The following is a 21,627-nucleotide window of genomic DNA, read 5'->3' on the forward strand; positions in this document are numbered from 1 at the left end:
TTCCCATGATGTCAGGCAAAGAGGCACTGAGTTTGAAGGTAGGCCTTGAAATACATCCACAGATACACCTCCAATTGACTCAAATGATGTCAATTAGCCTATCAGAAGCTTCTAAAGCCATGATATCATTTTCTGGAATTTTCCAAGCTGTTTAAAGGCACAAGAAATGTATGGAGTGGTTGAAAAACGAGTTTTAATGACTCCATCCTAAGTGTATATAAACCTCTGACTACTGTAAATACGCACCACAGAATAAATTCTTTATGGTCTGTAGTAAACTCAAGGGAATCCACACCCATTTTTTTCACATAAACAAACATTTTTTACACATTTCACTTAAACAACAAAGACTTCCCTGAGATGGAACCAATGCTTAATTTGAGAAGGATCCTGCTGGAACAGGATCCGGCAACTCTCAATGTTGGAATGTTTTGTTCATTTGTTCAACCATTTGCCAGAATCAGTACCTCTCTTGGCATGAAAAATATTTGCCACTGTTTGCAATGTATAAATTATAATAAAATCAATCAGAGTTCTGACAATCAGTGGGTTAAGCGAAGGAGGAAGTACTTTTGCCAGTTTAAAGCTACCTCCCGAGTGGCGCAGTGGTCTAAGGCACTGCATCGCAGTGCTAGCTGTGCCACTTGAGATCCTGGTTCAAATCCAGTTGGCCCAGGGTAGGGGAGGGAATGGCCGGCAGGGATGTAGAGCATGGTGTTTGCAACACCAAGGTTGTGGATTTGATTCCCATGGGGGGCCAGTATTAAAACTAATGTATGCACTCACTAACTGTAAATTGTTCTGGGTAAGAGCGTCTGCTAAATGACTAAAACGTGAAGACTGCTTACCACCTCAGTGTTATGTACACTACCAGTCAAAAGTTTGGACACACTCAATCAAGGGTTTTTCTTTATTTTTACTATTTTCTACATTGTAGAATAATAGTGAAGACATAATAATAATAAATAATAATAATAATTTCTTAGATGTATTGCTATAGGCATGTCACATGCAATATGTCACCCTTCCCGGAGCTACACTTCCCGGAGCTACACATATGGCCCAGAACTAGAACGAGATTCACTTTCAGTGATCTCTCTCCCTCTCTCTGTTCTGATAGACACACGCCTGCAATTTTCATCTCTCCAGCGTTGCACTTCATAATTTATTTCCTTTAGAATCATACACTCTTAGGAAAAAAGGTGCTATCAAGAACCAAAAAGGGTTCTTCGGCTGTCCCCATAGGAGAACCCCTTTTGGTTCCAGGTATAACCCTTTTGGTTCCAGGTAGAACCCTTTCCACAGAGGGTTCTACATGGAACCCAAAAGAGTTCTACCTGGAACCAAAGAGGGTTCTACCTGGAACCAAAAAGGGTTCTCCTATGGGAACAGCCACAGAACCCTTTAGGAACCCTTTTTCTGAGTGTAGCTCCGGGAAGGGTGACATATTGCATGTGACATGCCTATAGGTTACATGAGAGGCTGCCAATGTCGCACATGACTCTCACATAGAGATATGCCTAGTAGCATCTTAGAGAGACTGACACAATTTGTCAAGTCACAAAGTGTCAGGTCAGATTTCCTGTGCATTCTCTGTAATAGCCCACAAGAAGCTTGAGGGAAAGGGTTAATGTCATTTTATTAGCAATACATCTAAGAAATTATTACTAACTGTCACTTGATACCAACATGAATTAATACATGATACGGTATAACATAACATTAATGAATTAATGATGCAGTATATTGATAGGATGTAATTTCAAAAGGTCAACTAATCATAACAGTTACTAATTTTGGTCCCCGCTTTTTCTACTGAATTCCACTCTATTCTATTTCTCTTTTTTTTCAGTGTGTCACCCATATCTGAAAGTCTACCAGGGAATGCAAGCTGTCTACTCCTCAGGGGTCTAGTAAGCATTCATTAAACAACCTGTTTCCAATTTTGTTTCACAATAAGTGATACAATTTTCTTTGAACCACAATTGGCTGTTGTTCTAATTCAGCGCTTTCTGTGAGTGTCAGTGATTGGTCATAGAATGTTCTCTCTGATTGGTTGTTTGTCTCTATTACCCAGTCACATTGGGCCTGGACACAGAGACAGGATATGCATCAGTCTGGAACCTGCTCAGCTGCTAAAGGGAGACATCATGGTAAGAACAACTTTTCATAGCATCACATAACATATCCTATGGAATGTACTGGGTATACCATACAAGAAGAAAGATGGAAGTCATGATAGATTACATTAACAGAAGACTTACACATATAAAATGGTAAGAAACATAGCAGATGCCAACAACTGATTTGATAAGGTTTTATAAAGGTCACATGAATACACACACAAACTGCTGTTACACCCTGTCTCCCCCTGTTCCTGCAGGTGAAATGTTACCATAAGAGTGATGTCACTTTGGAGCGTGAGGTGATCTTCCGGCTCCAGTTCCACACGGGAGCAGTGCAGGGCTACAACCTGATGTTTGAGAAGGAGGACATGGAGACTGCCAATAAAGGTATACACACATACACACACACAGACCTGGAAAGGCCTAGAGAATGTCTCTGCTGGACTTCATTTTCATTTATAAAAACCACACGTGCAGCACCATTCATCTTTCCGTTGCGTTCTAACGCAGCCACACTCACGGCATTCCTTTGTGTTGACTCTGCAGATCCTAGATTTCCGGATTACGGGAAAGTAGAGCTGGTGTTCGCCGAGGGCCCGGAGAAGATCCTAGGTATTTTTTCTAACTCCTTAACCCAGTTTGAAAAGCAGGAGGGTTTGAAAACCTCCTGACACATGGTGCTTTCACCACCCAGCTTCCCCCTCGATCCCCCCGCCTTCCCCCTCTACCCCCTGTCGAGATGAGGATGTGGAATTCCGTAGAGGGGAAATGTAGTGTGAAGTGTGTACTGACAGATAGGTAAAGGAGCACAGCATGTCCTGCCTCCCAGCCCCACAGGAGGGAGTGTGTGTGTGTGTGTGTGTGTGTGTGTGTGTGTGTGTGTGTGTGTGTATGTGTGAGAGCTCATGCATGCATCCGAGCATATGTGTGCCCTACACAACTCGTAAAATGTAACGTTCCTTCAACTCTCAGTTGCAAGAGCACTCTGGCCACAAATCACTTCTAGGAAAGAAACAAAAAAGGCTTCTTTCCAACAGTGTTCCTAAAAAGTTTAAACCTATGAGATTGTCCCCACTGATCCCTTGTTGTTGATTGGACCCTATAAGAACCATATAAGAGCATCTCACAGTGAATCCTTGGTTTTGATTGGTCTAGGTGCAGAGCTCTGGCAGAATGGGGCAGACGTCAGTGTGGACTACAACACAGCCGACCCTCTGACACGATGGGACTCCTACCAGAACATCAATGACGGGGAAGGTAACAGCAGTCACTCTGACTTATTTCTCCTCATTACTGTGTGGAACATAAAGCTTCCAATCACTCTAACTTACTATCACATTATCCACCATAACTAACAAACAAGTTCATCCAGTTAAACCAAGCCATATCTGGGTCAGTAGTATAGCCTATCTGTTTTATGAGTGAATGGAGTTCCTCTGCTTACATTGTCCACTGTGCCATTACTAGGGTGTTTTTCCTGACCAGTAAAATCTTTGGGCCACACATAGGCTATCCCTGTCAGGAACAACTCCTTAACCCAGATACAGTTTTACCAACACAGGTACACCCAGTATAACCAACCAAACCGAATCTGTGTCAATCAGTGTTTATTTTTATGAATGAATGAATGGATCCTTCCTTAGAGAGCCAACCCACGGCACAGACATCAATTCAATGTCTATTTCACGTTGGTTCAACGTAATTTCATTGAAATTACATGCAAACAACGTTGATTCAACCAGTGTGTGCCCAGTGGGAAGTGATAACTGCAGTATTTTTTCAATGGGGAGCTTCCAGTGAAACAGATCTCTCAGCAACTCTGTAAACCTTATGCTAGTCTCAGTACTGCAGAGCATGACAGATTCATAGTCCTATGCTCTGGTTGGCCCACCTCACTCTGTACTGTATCATATAGGGACCACAGCGTGATTACATTAACATACACACAGTCAGTCGCCACCGGCCTGGTTTATGTGGCAGTGGGACCCATTACTCATAAGAAAGACTTGCAATAGGGCAAGTCCTATGGAAACATTCTTTATTTACTGTGGTGAACAGAGGATATGAAGGATAGCATATCCTGTTGATGAACCAAAGGAACATACAGTTGAAGTCGGAAGTTTACATTCACCAAATTCCAATTCCTGACATTTAATCATAGTTCAGCCTCCTGTAGCTCAGTTGGTAGAGCATGGCGCTTGCAACGCCAGGGTTGTGAGTTTGATTCCCACGGGGGGCCAGTATGAAAAATGTATGCACTCACTAACTGTAAGTCGCTCTGGATAAGAGAGTCTGCTAAATGACTAAAATGTAAAAAATTCCCTGTCTTAGGTCAGTTAGGATCACCACTTTATTTTAAGAATGTGAAATGTCAGAATAATAGTAGAGAGAATGATTTATTTCCGCTTTTATTTATTTCCCTGTGGGTCAGAAGTTTACATACACTCAATTAGTATTTGGTAGCATTGCCTTTAAATTGTTTAACATGGGTCAAACGTTTCAGGTATGTCACGCCCTGGCTCTGGGGACAATGTTATGTTGAGCCAGGGTGTGAAATTCTATGTTTGATATTTCTATGTTGGGCTGAGTGACTCCCAATCAGAGGCAACGAGTGTCTGCTGGGTGTCTCTGATTGGGAGCCATATTTAACTATCTGTCTTTCACGTGGTGTTTGTGGTTTCTTGTTCATTTCGGTTCGTGTGTAACCGTAGACGTCACGTTATCGTTTATTGTTTTGATCGTGTGATCTGTAAATAAAAGGATATGTTCACTTTCAACGCTGCGCCTTGGTCCACTCTGTTAGACGATCGTGACAGAAGAAACCACCAAGATATGACCAAGCAGCGTGTCCAGGAGCCATCGCCAGGGGAGATCCCTCACAGATCTCCTTCGCCTCCTGGACTGGGTCAAGCCGAGTGAGGAAGAGAAGGGCTTGACATTATGGCAGAAGGGCGAGAGGCTGGCGAGGGGACATGGAGACCTGGTCCACGGGTAGGAGACGCCCCGAAAATTTTTAGGGGGGCTCACGACGTCGGACCAGCAGGAGGCCGCGATAGAGCGGCCCAGTGGGTTGCCGGAGAAGGCCGCCGGGTTACGGGGCCACTGGTCGAAGAGGGGATGGAGGAAGTAGAGGCACGGCGAGAGGTACTGGCGTGTGTTGCCAGTCCGGTCCGGCCCGTTCCAGATCCCGGTGTAGGGCCAGTGGTGTGTGTCCCCAGTACAGTCCGGCCCATCCAAGCTTCCCGCACCAAGCCAGTGGTGTGCGTCGTCAGTCCGGCACGGTCCGTGCCTGCTCTCCGCACCAAGTCTATGGTGCGTTTCGTCAGTCCGGCACGGCCCGTTCCTGCTCCCCGCACCAGGTCTGTGGTGCGCGTCGCCAGTCCAGTCTGGCCCATTCCTGCTCCCCGCACCGAACCTGCGGTGTGCGTCGACAGCCCGGCTCTGCCCGTTCCTGCTCCCCGCACCAGGTCTGTGGTGCGCGTCGCCAGCCCAGTCCGGCCCATTCCTGCTCCCCGCATCAAGTCTGTGGTGCGTCTCGTCAGCCCGGCTCTGCCCGTTCCTGCTCTCCGCACCAGGTCTGTGGTGCGCGTCGCCAGCCCGGTCCGGCCCATCCCTGCTCTCCGCACCAAGTCTATGGTGCGTTTCGTCAGCCCTGTCCGGCTCATTCCTGCTCCCCGCACAAAGTCAGGGGTGCGCTTCGTCAGCCCGGTCCGGCCCGTTCCTCCTCCACGCATCAAGCCAGGGGTGTGCGTCGTCAGTCCAGCACAACCTGTGCCTGGGTCATATCCGGGCCGGATCCGCCGCCAGGCGGAGTGCCCACCCGGTCCCTCCCGTGTTGTGGTTGTTTGGCGCGGCCGAGTCCGCGCCTTTTAGGGGGGGGTACTGTCACGCCCTGGCTCTGGGGACAATGTTATGTTGAGCCAGGGTGTGAAATTCTATGTTTGATATTTCTATGTTGGGCTGAGTGACTCCCAATCAGAGGCAACGAGTGTCTGCTGGGTGTCTCTGATTGGGAGCCATATTTAACTATCTGTCTTTCACGTGGTGTTTGTGGTTTCTTGTTCATTTCGGTTCGTGTGTAACCGTAGACGTCACGTTATCGTTTATTGTTTTGATCGTGTGATCTGTAAATAAAAGGATATGTTCACTTTCAACGCTGCGCCTTGGTCCACTCTGTTAGACGATCGTGACAAGGTAGCCTTCCACAAGCTTCCCACAATAAGTTGAGTGAATTTTGGCCCATTCCTCCTGACAGAGCTGGAGTAACTGAGTCTGGTTTGATTGCCTCCTTGCTCATACACGCTTTTTCAGTTCTGCCCACAAATTTCTATAGGATTGAGGTCAGGGCTTTGAGATGGCCACTCCAATACCTTTGTCCATTTGGAAGACCCATTTGCGACCAAACTTTAACATCCTGACTTATGTCTTGAAATGTTGCTTCAATATATCCACATCATTTTCCTTCCTCATGATGCCATCTATTTTGTGAAGTGCACCAGTCCCTCCTGCAGCAAAGCACCCCCACAGCATGATTCTGCCACCCCCGTGCTTCACGGTTGGGATGGTGTTCTTCGGCTTGCAAGCACCCCCTTTTTCCTCCAAACATAACGATGGTCATTATGGCCAAACAGTTCTATTTTTGTTTCATCAGACCAGAGGACCTTTCTCCAAAAAGTACGATCTTTGTCCCCATGTGCAGTTGCAAACCGTAGTCTGGCTTTTTTATGGGGGTTTTGGAGCAGTGGCTTATTCCTTGCTGAGCAGCCTTTCAGGTTATGTCGATATAGGACTCGTTTTACTGTGGATATAGATACTTTTGTACCTGTTTCCTCTAGCATCTTCACATGGTCCTTTGCTGTTGTTCTGGGATTGATTTGCACTTTTCGCACCAAAGTACGTTCATCTCTAGGAGACAGAACGCGTCTCCTTCCTGAGCGGTATGACGGCTGCGTGGTCCCATGGTGTTTATACTTGCGTACTATTGTTTGTACAGATGAACGTGGTACCTTCAGGCATTTGGAAATTGTTCCCAAGGATGAACCAGACATGTGGAGGTCTACAATATTTTTTCTGAGGTCTTGGCTGATTTCTTTTGATTTTCCCATGATGTCAAGCAAAGAGGCACTGAGTTTGAAGGTAGGCCTTGAAATACATCCACAGGTACACCTCCAATTGACTCAAAGGATGTCAATTAGCCTATCAGAATCTTCTAAAGCCATGACATCATTTTCTGGAATTTTCCAAGCTGTTTAAAGGCACAGTCAACTTAGTGTATGTAAACTTCTGACCCACTGGAATTGTGATACAGTGAACTATAAGTGAAATAATCTTTCTGTAAACAATTGTTGGAAAAATTACTTGTGTCATGCACAATGTAGATGTCCTAACCGACTTGCCAAAGCTATAGTTTGTTAACAAGACATTTGTGGAGTGGTTGAAAAACAAGTTTTAACACAAGCAGTTAGGAAAGCAAAGGCTAACTTTTTCAAACAGAAATTTGCATCCTGTAGCACTAACTCCAAAAAGTTTTGGGACACTGTAATGTCCATGGAAAATAAGAGCACTTCCTCCCAGCTGCCCACTGCACTGAGGCTAGGAAATCTCGAGAATTTCAACAAGCATTTTGCTACGGCTGGCCATGCTTTCCACCTGGCTACCACTACCCCGGCCACCAGCTCTGCACCCTCCGCTGCAACTTGCCCATGCCCCCCCCGCTTCTCCTTCACACAAATCCAGACAGCTGATGTTCTGAAAGAGCTGCAAAATCTGGACCCCTACAAATCATCTGGGCTAGACAATCTGGACCCTTTCTTTCTAAAACTAGCCGCCGAAATTGTCGCAACCCCTATTACTAGCCTGTTCAACCTCTCTTTCGTAACATCTGAGATCCCCAGAGATTGGAAAGCTGCTGCGGTCATCCCCCTCTTCAAAGGGGGTGACACTCTAGATCCAAACTGTTACAGACCTATATCCATCCTGCCCTGCCTTTCAAAAGTATTTGAAAGCCAAGTTAACAAACAGATCACCGACCATTTCGAATCCCACCGTACCTTCTCCGCTATGCAATCCGGTTTCGAGCTGGTCATGGGTGCACTTCAGCCACGCTCAAGGTCCTAAACGATATTATAACCGCGATCGATAATAGACAGTACTGTGCAGCCGTTTTCATTGACCTGGCCAAGGCTTTCGACTCTGTCAACCACCGCATTCTTATTGGCAGACTAAATAGCCTTGGTTTCTCAAATGACTGCCTCGCCTGGTTCACCAACTACTTCTCTGATAGAGTTCAATGTGTCAAATCGGAGGGCCTGTTGTCTGGACCTATGGCAGTCTCTATGGGGGTGCCACAGGGTTCAATTCTTGGGCCGACTCTTTTCTCTGTGTATATCAATGACGTCGCTCTTGCTGCTGGTGACTCTCAGATCCACCTCTACGCAGACGACACCATTTTGTATACATCTGGCCCTTCATTGGACACTGTGTTAACAAACCTCCAAACAAGCTTCAATGCCATACAACACTCCTTCAGTAGCCTCCAACTGCTCTTAAACACTAGTAAAACTAAATGCATGCTCTTCAACCGAACGCTGCTTGCACCCGCCCACCCGACTAGAATCACTACTCTCGACGGGTCTGACCTAGAGTATGTGGACAACTACAAATATCTAGGTGTCTGGTTAGACTGTAAACTCTCCTTCCAGACTCACATTAAGAATCTCCAATCCAAAGTTAAATCTAGAATCGGTTTCCTATTTCGCAACAAAGCCTCCTTCACTCATGCTGCCAAACATGCCCTCGTAAAACTGACTATCCTACCGATCCTTGACTTCGGCGATGTCATTTACAAAATAGCCTCCAACACTCTACTCAGCAAATTGGATGTAGTCTATCACAGTGCCATCCGTTTTGTCTCCAAAGCCCCATATACTACCCACCACTGTGACCTGTACGCTCTTGTTGGCTGGTCCTCACTACATATTCATCGCCAAACCCACTGGCTCCAGGCCATCTATAAATCACTGCTAGGCAAATCCCGCCTTATCTTAGCTCATTGGTCACCATAGCAACACCCACCCGTAGTATGCGCTCCAGCAGGTATATCTCACTGGTCATCCCCAAAACCAACACCTCCTTTGGCCGCCATTCCTTCCAGTTCTCTGCTGCCAATGACTGGAACAAATTGCAAAAATCTCTGAAGCTGGAGACACTTATCTCCCTCACTAACTTTAAGCATCAGTTGTCAGAGCACCTTACCGATCACTGCACCTGTACACAGCCCATCTGAAATTAGCCCGCCCAACTACCTCATCCCTATATTGTTATTTATTTTGCTCATTTGTACCCCAGTATCTCTATTTGCACATCATCTCTTGCACATCTATCATTCCAGTGTTAATACTAATTGTAATTATTTTGCACTATAGCCTATTTATTGCCTTACCTCCATAACTTGCTACATTTGCACACACTGTATATATATTTATTTCTGTTGTATTTTTTACTTTGTTTTGTTTTACCCCATATGTAACTCTGTGTTGTTGTTTTTATCGCACTGCTTTGCTTTATCTTGGCCAGGTCGCAGTTGTAAATGAGAACTTGTTCTCAACTGGTTTACCTGGTTAAATAAAGGTGAAATAAAATAAAAATAAAATGTGTATGTAAACTTCCGACTTCAACTGTAGATTCTCATACTGCTAAGTATGGCCATGTCAATCTCAGCTTGGGTTAGGGTTAGGGAAATTCTAGTGCGTGTCTATGAGATGTTTCAGTAGGTCATTTTTGGTTGTTATTTGCTAGCGACGGAATAGTGCTGCTACAATAGGGGATACAGCGAGCCGGCAGTCATAGAGAGAATGGGTAGTTCCCCAAAGATTTCTGTTGTTGTTGTTGTATCAAATGAATGGACAAGCTTCAACCAACCCACTCACGCAGGCGTGGGTGTGCTCACACACACACACACACACACACACACACACACACACACACACACACATACACACACACACATACACACACACACAAACACACACACTGTCAGGGCGTCCCCTCCTAGCTGTGGTGGTTGCTGCTCTGCCAAATCTCTCCTCTCAACCGCGGAATTCACAACAACCTCCCAGAATATAGCAATATGGAGGCATTAAAACATGAATCCACCCAGGCCCGTTATCCAATAAGCATTTTATATATAATACCCATAGAAACCATTTGATGATCAAGACAATTTGTTATATTGCTTTATTTGAGAAACTCAACTACACAATCAAAAAGTGAGGTTTTATGTTTGAAGTGCTAGATCAAGAGTCTCTGGGCACGTAATGAAACAGCAAACATTTTAAATAAAAATATTAATTAAAGGCAAACAACAGCCTAAACAAATATAAAAGTGTTGCTTTGAGGCATTCCTGTGGAATATTTACAGCCTTGTTTTCTCATGTAAACTCTAGATTGGAGAGGAAAGACTGTGAGCTCTACAGGAATTCAGCAGCTACTTACCAGTCCATTGGCAGCTCCCAGTGTCCCTCTAACTAGATGACAATCAGTGGGTTAAGCGAAGGAGGAAGTACCTTTGCCAGATTAAAGACTGCTTACCACCTCAGTGTTATGTATGTGGAAGGGCAACATAATTTACTCCAATGGCTTTTTAAATCTCCATTCGAAATGTGGGTTGATCTTCTAATTAAGTATTGTGTTTGAGTATACCATGGTGGATTGTTCTTTAATGAGGGATATAAGAATAGGTCCTTTAGAAAAAAAATATCCTTATTGATATTTGTTATTGTATCAATGAATTTGATTTATTTACCAGGATGTTCTTTACCAAGTATTTTGCGCAATACTTTACCTCACACAACTTACTGGAAACTGCACTACTCTTTTGGGGGCGAATGTCGTCCCCATCAACAGAAACAAATCTAGCCAGTGTTTGTTTTGTTTTTTAGAAACTCACTTCCCGATCATGTACATGAATCAGGGGGTGTCCCTGCAATCATTACCAGGTGTGTCAACAACACCATTTGAGCCTATTCACAGATAAAGCCTAGACCACAGTAGACTTGTCGAGTACTGAGGGCTCCCCTCTCTCTCCCCTCTGTTTCTGCATCTAGCTCCCTGTGAGTGAGTCAGTGAGTCATAGCAGAGCCATTTAACAGGGCATCTGGATTAATGAGGAATGTTTTAGCTGAGGGCTGTCTGGCTGGGCCCCGAACGGAAGCCTTAAAGAGAAGATTGCAGAATTAGGTTGCTGTTAATTAAACATTCTGATTTGTTTCATCCTTCCAACTAAAAGTCCCAATACAACATATCACCTTACATTTGTAATTTGGGAGAAATTGATATTTTATCAGAATTTGACCGAAGTCAGGTTGGAAAAGTGTTCAGAAATGTGACGTAAAGAGGAGCACTTCACGAGCAGGTGTGAAACTGTCCACATAAGATGGTAAAGACCCACATCATACCGAGTCCTACTATTGTTTTTTTAAAAATATATTTTGGCACTCTGAATAATGGAAATATCTGACCATATCCTGTGATTTATTTATTCGGTACAATTGTTTTTATAAAACACATACAGCTCGCAGACTTTTAGCATAACCCCTTTTACATCCCTGGCTTACCCCTACTAGCTAACCACTAGCTACCACTAGCAGCATTGAAACACATTACTTATTAGCAGTTCAGCACATCAGCATTTCTCGTACTGTTACATAGTAGACATTGAACGTCTATAACCAAACTGGCTAAAACTCTGTTGTTGGCCAATGATAGCTATAGCTAGCCACATGCTAACCTGAGTGCTACTACTAGCAGAAATAAATCCAGGTATAATGGCTAACACAAACATTGGCTTCCATGATATCCTGCAAGTTATATTGGCCAATAAAGATCAAGCAGTTTAGCAAAAATAAAGACATACCTTGAAATAAACAATGTCGTTAATCTGATTGGTATTTTGCCATTTACTTCTGCAAAATGTGCAGTATAGCTATAGTTTGCTTGCTAGCTAGCTTCCACCCCCTAACACCATGCTAGATCTGTGTGACTAGGCCAGTTCGTTTTGCATGGCCCGGTGCACTTACAGTGCATTCGGAAATAGTTTTTCCCCCTCATCAATCTATACACAATACCGCATAATGAGAAAGCAAAACAGGTTTTTAGAAATTTTAGTAAATGTATAAAAGAAAAAAACAGAAATATAACATTTACATAAGTATTCAGACCCTTTACTCAGTACTTTGTTGAAGCACTTTTGGCAGCGATTACAGCCTCAAGTCTTCTTGGGTATGACGCTACAAGCTTGGCACACCTGTAATTGGGGAGTTTCTCCCATTCTTCTCTGCAGATCCTCTCAATCTCTGTCAGGTTGGATGGGGAGTGTCGCTGCACAGCTGTTTTCAGGTCTCTCCAGAGATGTTAGATCGGGTTCATGTCCGGGCTCTGGCTGGGCCACTCAAGGACTTTCAGAGACTTGTCCCGAAGCCACTCCTGCATTGTCTTGGCTGTGTGCTTAGGGTCGTTGTCCTGTTGGAAGGTGAACCTTCACCCCAGGCTGAGGTCCTGAGCGCTCTGGAGCAGGTTTTAATCAAGGATCTCTCTGTACTTTGCTCCGTTCATCTTTCCCTCGATCCTGACTAGTCTCCCAGTCCCTGCCGCTGAAATGATGCTGCCACCACCATGCTTCACTGTAGGGATGGTGCCTGTTTTCCTCCAGACGTGATGCTTGGCATTCAGGCCAAAGAGTTCAATCTTAGTTTCATCAGACCAGAAAATCTTGTTTCTCATAGTCTGAAAGTCCTTTAGGTGCCTTTTGGCAAACTCCAAGCAGGCTGTCATGTGCCTTTTACTGAGGAGTGGCTTCCGTCTGGCCACTCTACCATAAAGGCCTGATTGGTGGAGTGCTGCAGAGATGGTTGTCCTTCTGGAAGGTTCTCCCTTCTCCTCAGAGGAACTCTGGAGCTTTGTCAGAGTGACCATCAGGTTCTTGGTCACCTCCCTGACCAAGGCCCTTCCTTCCAGATTGCTCAGTTTGGCCGGGTGGCCAGCTCTAGGAAGAGTCTTGGTGGTTCCAAACTTCTTCCATTTAAGAATGATGGAGGCCACTGTGTTCTTGGTGACCTTCAATGCTGCAGAAATTTTTTGGTACCCTTACCCAGATCTGTGTCTTGACACAATCCTGTTTCGGAGCTCTACGGACAATTCCTTCAGCCACATGGCTTGGTTTTTGTTCTGACATGCACTGTCAACTGTGGGACCTTATATAGACAGGTGTGTGCCTTTCCAAATCATATACAATCAATTGAATTTACCACAGGTGGACTCCAATTCAAGTTGTAGAAACATCTCAAGGATGATCCATGGAAACAGGATGCACCTGAGCTCAATTTCGAGTCTCATAGCAAAGGGTCTGTATACTTGTGTAAATAAATATTTCAGTTTTTTTTTAATTCTATAAACCTATTTCACTTTGTCATTATGGGGTATTGTATGGGAGGATTTTTATTTATTTAATCCATTTTAGAATAAGGCTGTAATGTAACAAAATGTGGAAAAAGGGAAGGGGTCTGTGTGCTTTCCGAATGCACTGTATATAGCTGGCTATCTTGTTTTTTTATCATCTACTAGCAACATAACATGCCAAAACTCTTTGGGCACTTTAGTACCTACTAACCCGATTCACCTCCATCACCGAAGCCACCCGCCGTTATGCTGCAGTAACACCGGTGGTGTCAGTGGACTTGAAGCCTACATTGACTTTGAGCACAGAACTGGTTTTTAGCCACAGCTTCATGGTGAATCCACTCTTCCACTGTTGGTAGCCATCGTAATGACTGAAGCTCCAGGGGTTGCCCTCCTCACAAAGTGGTCAAACTTCTCACATTTCAACCAAACATGCGTGCCGGTAAACAGTGGTTGTAGTGCACTGCCGCCACCATCAGGCCATTCCCTTCTTGACATCAAAGCCACAACGGATTGTTGGTAAAAATAGCAAAAATAGAAGTGCATAACATATATTTTTTTTATAAACCTTTGCTTAAAGACCGTTTTGATGGAATTTAATCAATCTTCGATTTGTGGAAATATATTGTGCAACCTGCCGTTTAACGGCAGCTAGGCAAGGGCCTGGCCAGGAGGGATGGAAATGAGGATGATGATGGTCATTAAGCTTCATGACTCACAGGCCTGGCATACAGTATGAGAGGAGGGGGAGAGATGGTAGATGGTAATAACAGTGATGTGAATGGAGCAGAATAAGAGTAGGGTAATTTCAAAGGTGTAGCAACAACAGTCCCTCTGGGGTTTAAGAATAGTTGGCTTCAGAGCAACAGTTTTGCAGCTACATTCCCATTTGCCCTAATGCTTGGTGAGTGTCAAGAGTGTTTTATAACACCATAATAACGTAAGAAAATGTACAATTTCTAACCAAAAGTTGTTTGATAAATGCTGACATAAATGAAGGTCACTCTCTCACACACACTCACATTGACACTCCAACACACACACACACATGCATGCACACACACACTTAATTTGCTCACACACACATAACACGCACACACATTCATACTTACTCCACACACACATACACACACACACACACACACACACACACATACACACACACACACAATCATCATATACGCTGCTGCTACTCTGTTTATCTTATATCCCGATGCCTAGTCACCGTACCCCTATACATACAGTATCTACCTCTATCACTCCAGTATCCCTGCACATTGTAAATATGGTATTGCCGCTGACCCTGGAACTGGCCCTGTATATATTTTAGCTTACTTACTTTCTCATGTTCTTCTTATTTCTTATTTCTATTTCTCGTGTGTTTTTGTTCTACTGGACTGGCATTTCACTGTACTTGTGCAAGTGACAATAAAAACTTGAAGGTCTAGGATAGATGAATTGGGTCAAAGATGAAGACCACCAGATGGGACCATACTTGGTTAACCATCAATGGACCTCAGCCATGCCAGTGTATGTCTTATGATAGACAAAAACAGTAGAAACAATTGTTGAACCCCATAATTGAGGTTAGGGCACATCTGTTTCCACGCTGGTGTTGTACGCAGCACGGTTGGCAGGCATGTCATTTCATAATACACCAGCATTTCGCTACACCCGCAATAACATCTGCTAAACACGTGTATGTGACAAATAAAATAAATTGATTTGATAATACACCAGAGCGAGAGAAAAACAACCTGGCTATCCGGGCAGGTTTCATAAAACCGTCAGAGAGGGCCCAACTAGAAAGCAGGCTCGCTCTAATGAAGAAGTCTCTCTTTATAGTGTGAAAGAAAGCAGGAATGAGGAGAGGAGAAGAAATGTTGTTTTCAATCGTCAGATCCTTTCTGCTTCTCTCTCTCTCTCTCTCTCTCTCTCTCTCTCTCTCTCTCTCTCTCTCTCTTACCCTCTTCCTCCCTCCCGGCAGGGTAGTCCCCTGATGCACCCCAGGGCCCGCCCCCACCCCCTGGCCCCTCCCCACTTGTTTACATTCCTCAAGGTCCCCCCTGTGTGGAGTGCAAATACCCTCACCTTCCTTCTCACTGCTAGCAGGACCAGTATGTGTGTGTGGGAGCCCACTATCTGTTAGCTAAACTTCACAGTCTTTATTTATCCCCTCCTGCTCTCCATATCTTCCCTCTATTTCTCCATTTTGTTATGGTGGTTGTCTAGTGCGTGCACTTATTTACCTGCAACCGGTGAAGGAGAAGGTAAGAGCTGTGGCTGCATTCTATTTTGAAGAAGAAGGGGGGCCTTGAGGGAAGAGGAAGAAGGGGGAGGGGGAGAGAGGTGGGAGGGTAACATACTGAGGCAGCAGAGGGAGAGAGCGAGAGAGAGGAGGGAGACATCTGTCTTCAGAAGTGTTACCACCTTTGCCAGTTGGAATGTTGTAGAGGGATCAGTAGGAATACTCCTAGGAGTTCTGTTCTGACCTGGAATGTAGCCTGCTGAGGAGACCTGAGACTTGCTGTAGAGAGATGGATGTGAGTTCAAGAGAACCCTGTGTGTGTGTAGCAGTGTAGCAGTGTAGCAGTGTAGGGGGAAACCAGCATAAGGCAGGGTAGAGGAGGAGGGTATCTTTTATCATGCGTGTCTGGTATTCAGATCCTACAACAGCCCTGTTGGCTTGACTGAAAGGAAAGTACTTAACCCACCAGATTGAGACAGAGGCACCAGGGTCATGTTGCTAACTCTCCTTTGTTGAACTAGAGGAGAGTGACACTGATTGTGGAATGGCGCTTTTACCCTCATCTTTAACACAGCCTTCGCTTGCACATGGAATACGTCTAATGCATTGAACTGCATTCTGTAAGCACTGGTTGCTTGTCTTGTTAGCTAGCTAGAACTCTTTAGTTTTTTCTTCATTAATCTATCCGAGTCATGAGCGAGAGCGATGATGGATTTGACTGTGCTGCTTTGATCTCTTGACTGTGGTTGTATTTTTCTGCCGAGGGTTTAACAGGGCTGTTTAGACATATGTTTGAGGGTCAGAGGGTAGTGGAGACGGGTTGGTAAATCACCCCACGGTGAGGAATGCAGAGGTCAAACACTGTGACTGACTGACTGGCTGGGGACTCAACTGCACTTTGTCTCTCCTATATCAGCACACAGAGAGACAGATGGTTTCTTGGCTTTCATCACCAGTTAGTTATATAACCTGAACACGAGGAACACCTTTGTCTACCGTACAGCACAAGGTACGAATGAGAGTTCTAGGTGCTTTTTACATGCTTTTTTCTTCACTCTTGCAAAATAATGGTTAGAACTTGGAGTTCTTGGAGTGGGATCAAGTCTAGCCTAAATAATTGTTGGTTGGTGATACTTTTGTGGTTTTATTTAAATCAGAATGGTTAGATTTTGTGATTAGTTTTTTTTGGGGGGGGGGGATTGAGGGGAAACTATTCTGTGGTGCACAGTTGTCTAGGAGAACACTTGTTGTGTGCAAGTGCTGATCATTCCTTTGCCTTGCTGCTCCTACAACCTACTCATTGTCCACCAGCTCTGTAAATGTGGCATACTTTTGAGTTCATGTGTGTGTTCATTTGGATCTTTGTGTGTCAAAAGGTGTAAGTTTGCGTATCCCTGTATGTTTTTATCAGCGAGCTGTACTTGTTGTTCAGTCCATGTGATAGTGAACATGGGAAATTATTTGTGTATGTGAGAAAGTGATCGTCTTTTGTGGTCATGTGAGCGTCTTTGTGGTCATCCACCTGTATGTGTGTGTGTCCATGTGTGGTCATGTGAGCATCTTTGTGGTCATCCACCTGTATGTGTGTGTGTCCATGTGTGGTCATGTCTGTGTGTGGTCTCCGTACCAGCTGACCGTTTGAAGCCGCTCCATCTCTTGTCATTCCAGTGCCTCGCTCTCAGGGCCTGGCCCAGGACAAAGCAGCCCTGTCCAAGAGCAGCCCTAACGGGGGAGGATCCACCACTATGACCCTGGGCCGTGGAGCCCACCGAGCCACCTCTACCACCAGCAGCCCCGACCACAGCGACCACGCCTTGTCAGCCAGCAGCGACTCAGGCCTGTCCAGCACCTCCCTGTGGACCGACCGACCCCCAGTTCCCATCACCACCAGCACCAGGCCCCAGCAAGGCCCCAGCCGCCAGGAAAAGGCCCAGCTGAAGCGCCTGCTGAGTGGGTTCGGCCTGGAGGAACCCTCCACAGAGGTCGAGGAGATGTCTGAGTGCGGAGGTGGAGGGCCAGGAGGGGTGGCCTTCCAGAAACTGGTTCCAGTCCAGGTGCATGTCGTCGGAGACCCACGGCCCCCCAGGGAGAGGGAAACGGACATCCTGGATGACTTGGTCCTCCTGTCGGGTCATGACCTGCACAGTGTGGACAGCCTGGGGACCCTGTCATCTTCCTGCCACAAGAGCAGCCAGAATTCCCTGCTGTCAGATGGCTTTGGCAGCCCCGGGGGAGAGGAGCTCCAGCACCAGCCTCCCCACCAGCCCCAGCACCACCACCCAGCCCCGGCCACCATGGAGGAGTATGAGAGGGCCTACGCTGAGGCCCGGAGGGGCTGTCTGGGCCTGAGGAGTGCTTCGATCTCCGCCTCCACCCCAGCCAGCATTGTTCCCATGCCCAAGCAGCAGGTCTACCGGCAGGGCAGCTACTCCACACACACCTGGGTGCGCCAGCAGCAGATGGTAGCAGCCCATCAATATGCCTACCTGCAGGCCGAGGAGGGTGAGGAAAGGGAGAGGTACCCAGGGGACAACAAGCAGCAGGGGGGAAGCCCACCCAAACATCCAGGCCCTACAGTGTCACAACAAAGCTCCATGCTGAGGATGGACACTGCTGTCCAGAGAACGGTGGTGGCCCCGCCACAAACTCACAATGAGCAGTCTCCTGCAGTCGTCAACAAGAACAAGCGAGACGAGGAGTTCAACTCTTTGACCGTGGACATTGATAACTCCATCGACCAGCTCAACCAGTTGATTATGGACCTGGACCCCACGTTCATGCCGGTCCCCACGCGCTCTAGCTCGGTCAAGAGGAACGGAGGTACAGGGATGCACGTGAATGGCTCAGCCACCACCACCGCCACCTCAACAGGCTGCCCCAATGGAGTCAGTCATAGACTCATGGATAACAGTACAGCCCCAATGCAAAGCACACAGCAGACAGGTAAGACAGACAGCAAGCTCTGGGTGTGGTGGTGGTGGTGGTGGTGTGGTGATATGAATGGTGGTGGTTGTAATAATGGTGATTCAATAATAGTACTGGTGGTAATGTTAGCGGTGGTGGTGGAAATGTGACGCAACATCTGCAAATAGCAAAGCTTCATGAAAAATGGTGGTGGTAGGAAATCAATGAGACAGTCAGATTTGGTAATGCATCTGTTCTGGGAGAACTTCACCATGAAATCCTCACTTCTCTTACAACACAGTGTTAACTTTACCAAACACTCCTTTGCTCTCTCTCCCACCTGGAGTGCAGTTAGCCAGTGTAAATAGCAGGGTTTCTTCCAGCTTTTCAGATGTTTTCAGCATGTTTTTGAGGCAGAGGCCATTGTCGAGGCTTGTCTGTGTACAGCTATCTCACTCCGGAATCAGAGGGAGAGAGAGGGCTGTCATCAGCTCTGTAGAGCTAGGCTCACACAGCTCTAGAACATTCATACACGTGGGACACTATACTGCTGACATGGAATGTCTTTGAAAGTTCCTCACACGCTCTCAGGCCCTACTTGTCATGGGCTCACTGAAGCCACTTTTATCAGTAGTAACACCAGCTTGATGTTTCTTGCTTTCAGAAAACAGTGTCTTCATGTTAAAGGGAATATTCCAGCTGTCAGTGTCAGCAGGTCCCCTTGCATGTTATCCATCTAAAATAATAAAAAACCACAAGTGGAGGAATATTCTTACTTACTTGTATGTTTTGAACTTTGCAATAGTTTCCCTCAAAAAACGCTTGGCTTAACTTTAGTTCAAGTGCCAAATATTTCCCTCTGGACATTATATTGGTGTATTATGCCCTTTTTTATTGACATAGATGTTGATTCTGAAACACTGTGCCAAAGAATCCTAGGAATGTTCAGTGCTTATTAGTGACTGAAAAATAACATAAAACTTGTAGTGTATTTCCACTGAAATTTCAGACTTGATTTGCCCCAACAAAAAATGTATCAACCCCTACAAAAATGTCCATTAATTATAATCCACATAATAATTCACATTTCCTGTTGCTCCAGGATGATTTTCCTGCTGTAGCAAACTGGATCAAATTAAGATCCTATATCTGTATATTGAGTTGGTTTAGAGTAGACGTCTGTGTCAATGTATAGATGAATAATGATTTGAGTTAAGGTGAACATTGTGTTCAGGTGAGTTGTTGAGGCTCAAACGTGATTCATGTGACTTACAGTGGAAAGGGAATAGCTTTGTGGTTCAGGGACAAGTCATAACGTGACTGTACATATAAGTACAAAATACTTGGAAAGGTACCTCTATTATGCAAATGTTTTACATCTATGGGCAAAATCACAAATTATATCTTGACAGACAGATGGACAGAACTGCTGTAGCCATAGATCCCATGTGTAGAGCAGCTATATAGACGACATACACGAACACCGGCACACTCATAAACACTCCACATAAAACATCCTGAACATTACAAACTAACTCACTCTATGACAATGTTGTGTACAACTTAAGCCCAATTATAAATGCATAAATAGAGTTGTGTTGTGTCTCCTTTTCTTTGTTGAAATAGGCTAAGTACTGTCGCACTTCAAATCAAATTTTATTTGTCACATGCGCCAAAAACAACGGGTGCAGACTTAATCATGAAATGCTTGCTGACGAGCCCTTCCCAATGATGCAGAGTAAAAAAATACAGTGGCATTTTTCCTATTTTGTTGCCTTACAACCTGGAATTAAAATGGATTTTTGGGGGTGTTTGTATCATTTGATATACACAACATTTTTAGGTGTGAAAAAAAAAACAGAAACCTTGAGCGTGCATAACTATTCACCCCCCAAAGTCAATACTTTGTAGAGCCACCTTTTGCAGAAATTACAGCTGTAAGTCTCTTGGGGTATGTCTCTATAAGCTTGGCACATCTAGCCATTCTTCAAGGCAAAACTGCTCCAGCTCCTTCAAGTTGGATGGGTTCCGCTGGTGTACAGCAACCTTTAAGTCATACCACAGATTCTCAATTGGATTGAGATCTGGGCTTTGAGTAGGCCATTCCAAGACATTTAAATGTTTCTCCTTCAACCACTCAAGTGTTACTTTAGCAGTATGCTTAGGGTCATTATCCTCCTGGAAGGTGAACCTCGTCCCAGTCTCAAATCTCTGGAAGACTGAAACAGGTTTCCCTCAAGAATTTCCCTGTATTTAGCGCCTTCCATCATTCCTTCAATTCTGACTAGTTTCCCAGTCCCTGCCGATTGAAAACATCCCCACTGCATTATGCTGCCACCACAATGCTTCACTGTGGGGATGGTGTTCTCGGGGTGATGAGAGGTGTTGGGTTTGCGCCAGACATAGCGTTTTCCTTGATGGCCAAAAAGCTCAATTTTAGTCTCATCTGACCAGAGTACCTTCTTCCATATGTTTGGGGAGTCTCCCACATGCCTTTTGGCGAACACCAAACGTGTTTGCTTATTTTTTTTCTTTAAGCAATGGCTTTTTTATGGCCACTCTTCCATAAAGCCCAGCTCTGTGGAGTGTACGGCTTAAAGTGGTCCTATGGACAGATACTCCAATCTCCGCTGTGGAGCTTTGCAGCTTCTTCAGGGTTATCTTTGTTCTCTTTCTTGCCTCTCTGATTAATGCCATCCTTGCCTGGTCTGTGAGTTTTGGTGGGCGGCCCTCTCTTGGCAGGTTTGTTGTGGTGCCATATTCTTTCAATTTTTTAATAATGGATTTAATGGTGCTCCGTGGGATGTTCAAAGTTTCTGATATTTTTTTATAACCCAACCCTGATCTGTACTTATCCACAACTTTGTCCCTGACCTGTTTGGAGAGCTCCTTGGT

The 21,627-nt window shown here is 45.2% G+C and overlaps 1 protein-coding gene across 1 annotated transcript in view; it reads left to right on the plus strand.

Annotated features, from left to right (window-relative positions):
• LOC121535309 (tensin-3-like) overlaps window positions 1–21,627 on the plus strand; it is a 66,697-nt gene that overhangs the window by 20,499 nt on the left and 24,571 nt on the right. Inside the window, exons 8-13 of the mRNA XM_041842253.2 lie at window positions 1,853–1,913; window positions 2,078–2,153; window positions 2,384–2,513; window positions 2,673–2,738; window positions 3,282–3,383; window positions 17,497–18,771. Coding sequence (XP_041698187.2) covers window positions 1,853–1,913; window positions 2,078–2,153; window positions 2,384–2,513; window positions 2,673–2,738; window positions 3,282–3,383; window positions 17,497–18,771 — 1,710 coding nt within the window. The remainder of the gene's footprint in view (window positions 1–1,852; window positions 1,914–2,077; window positions 2,154–2,383; window positions 2,514–2,672; window positions 2,739–3,281; window positions 3,384–17,496; window positions 18,772–21,627) is intronic.

Source organism: Coregonus clupeaformis, chromosome 21, assembly GCF_020615455.1.
Source record: "Coregonus clupeaformis isolate EN_2021a chromosome 21, ASM2061545v1, whole genome shotgun sequence".
NCBI classification, from domain to species: domain Eukaryota; kingdom Metazoa; phylum Chordata; class Actinopteri; order Salmoniformes; family Salmonidae; genus Coregonus; species Coregonus clupeaformis.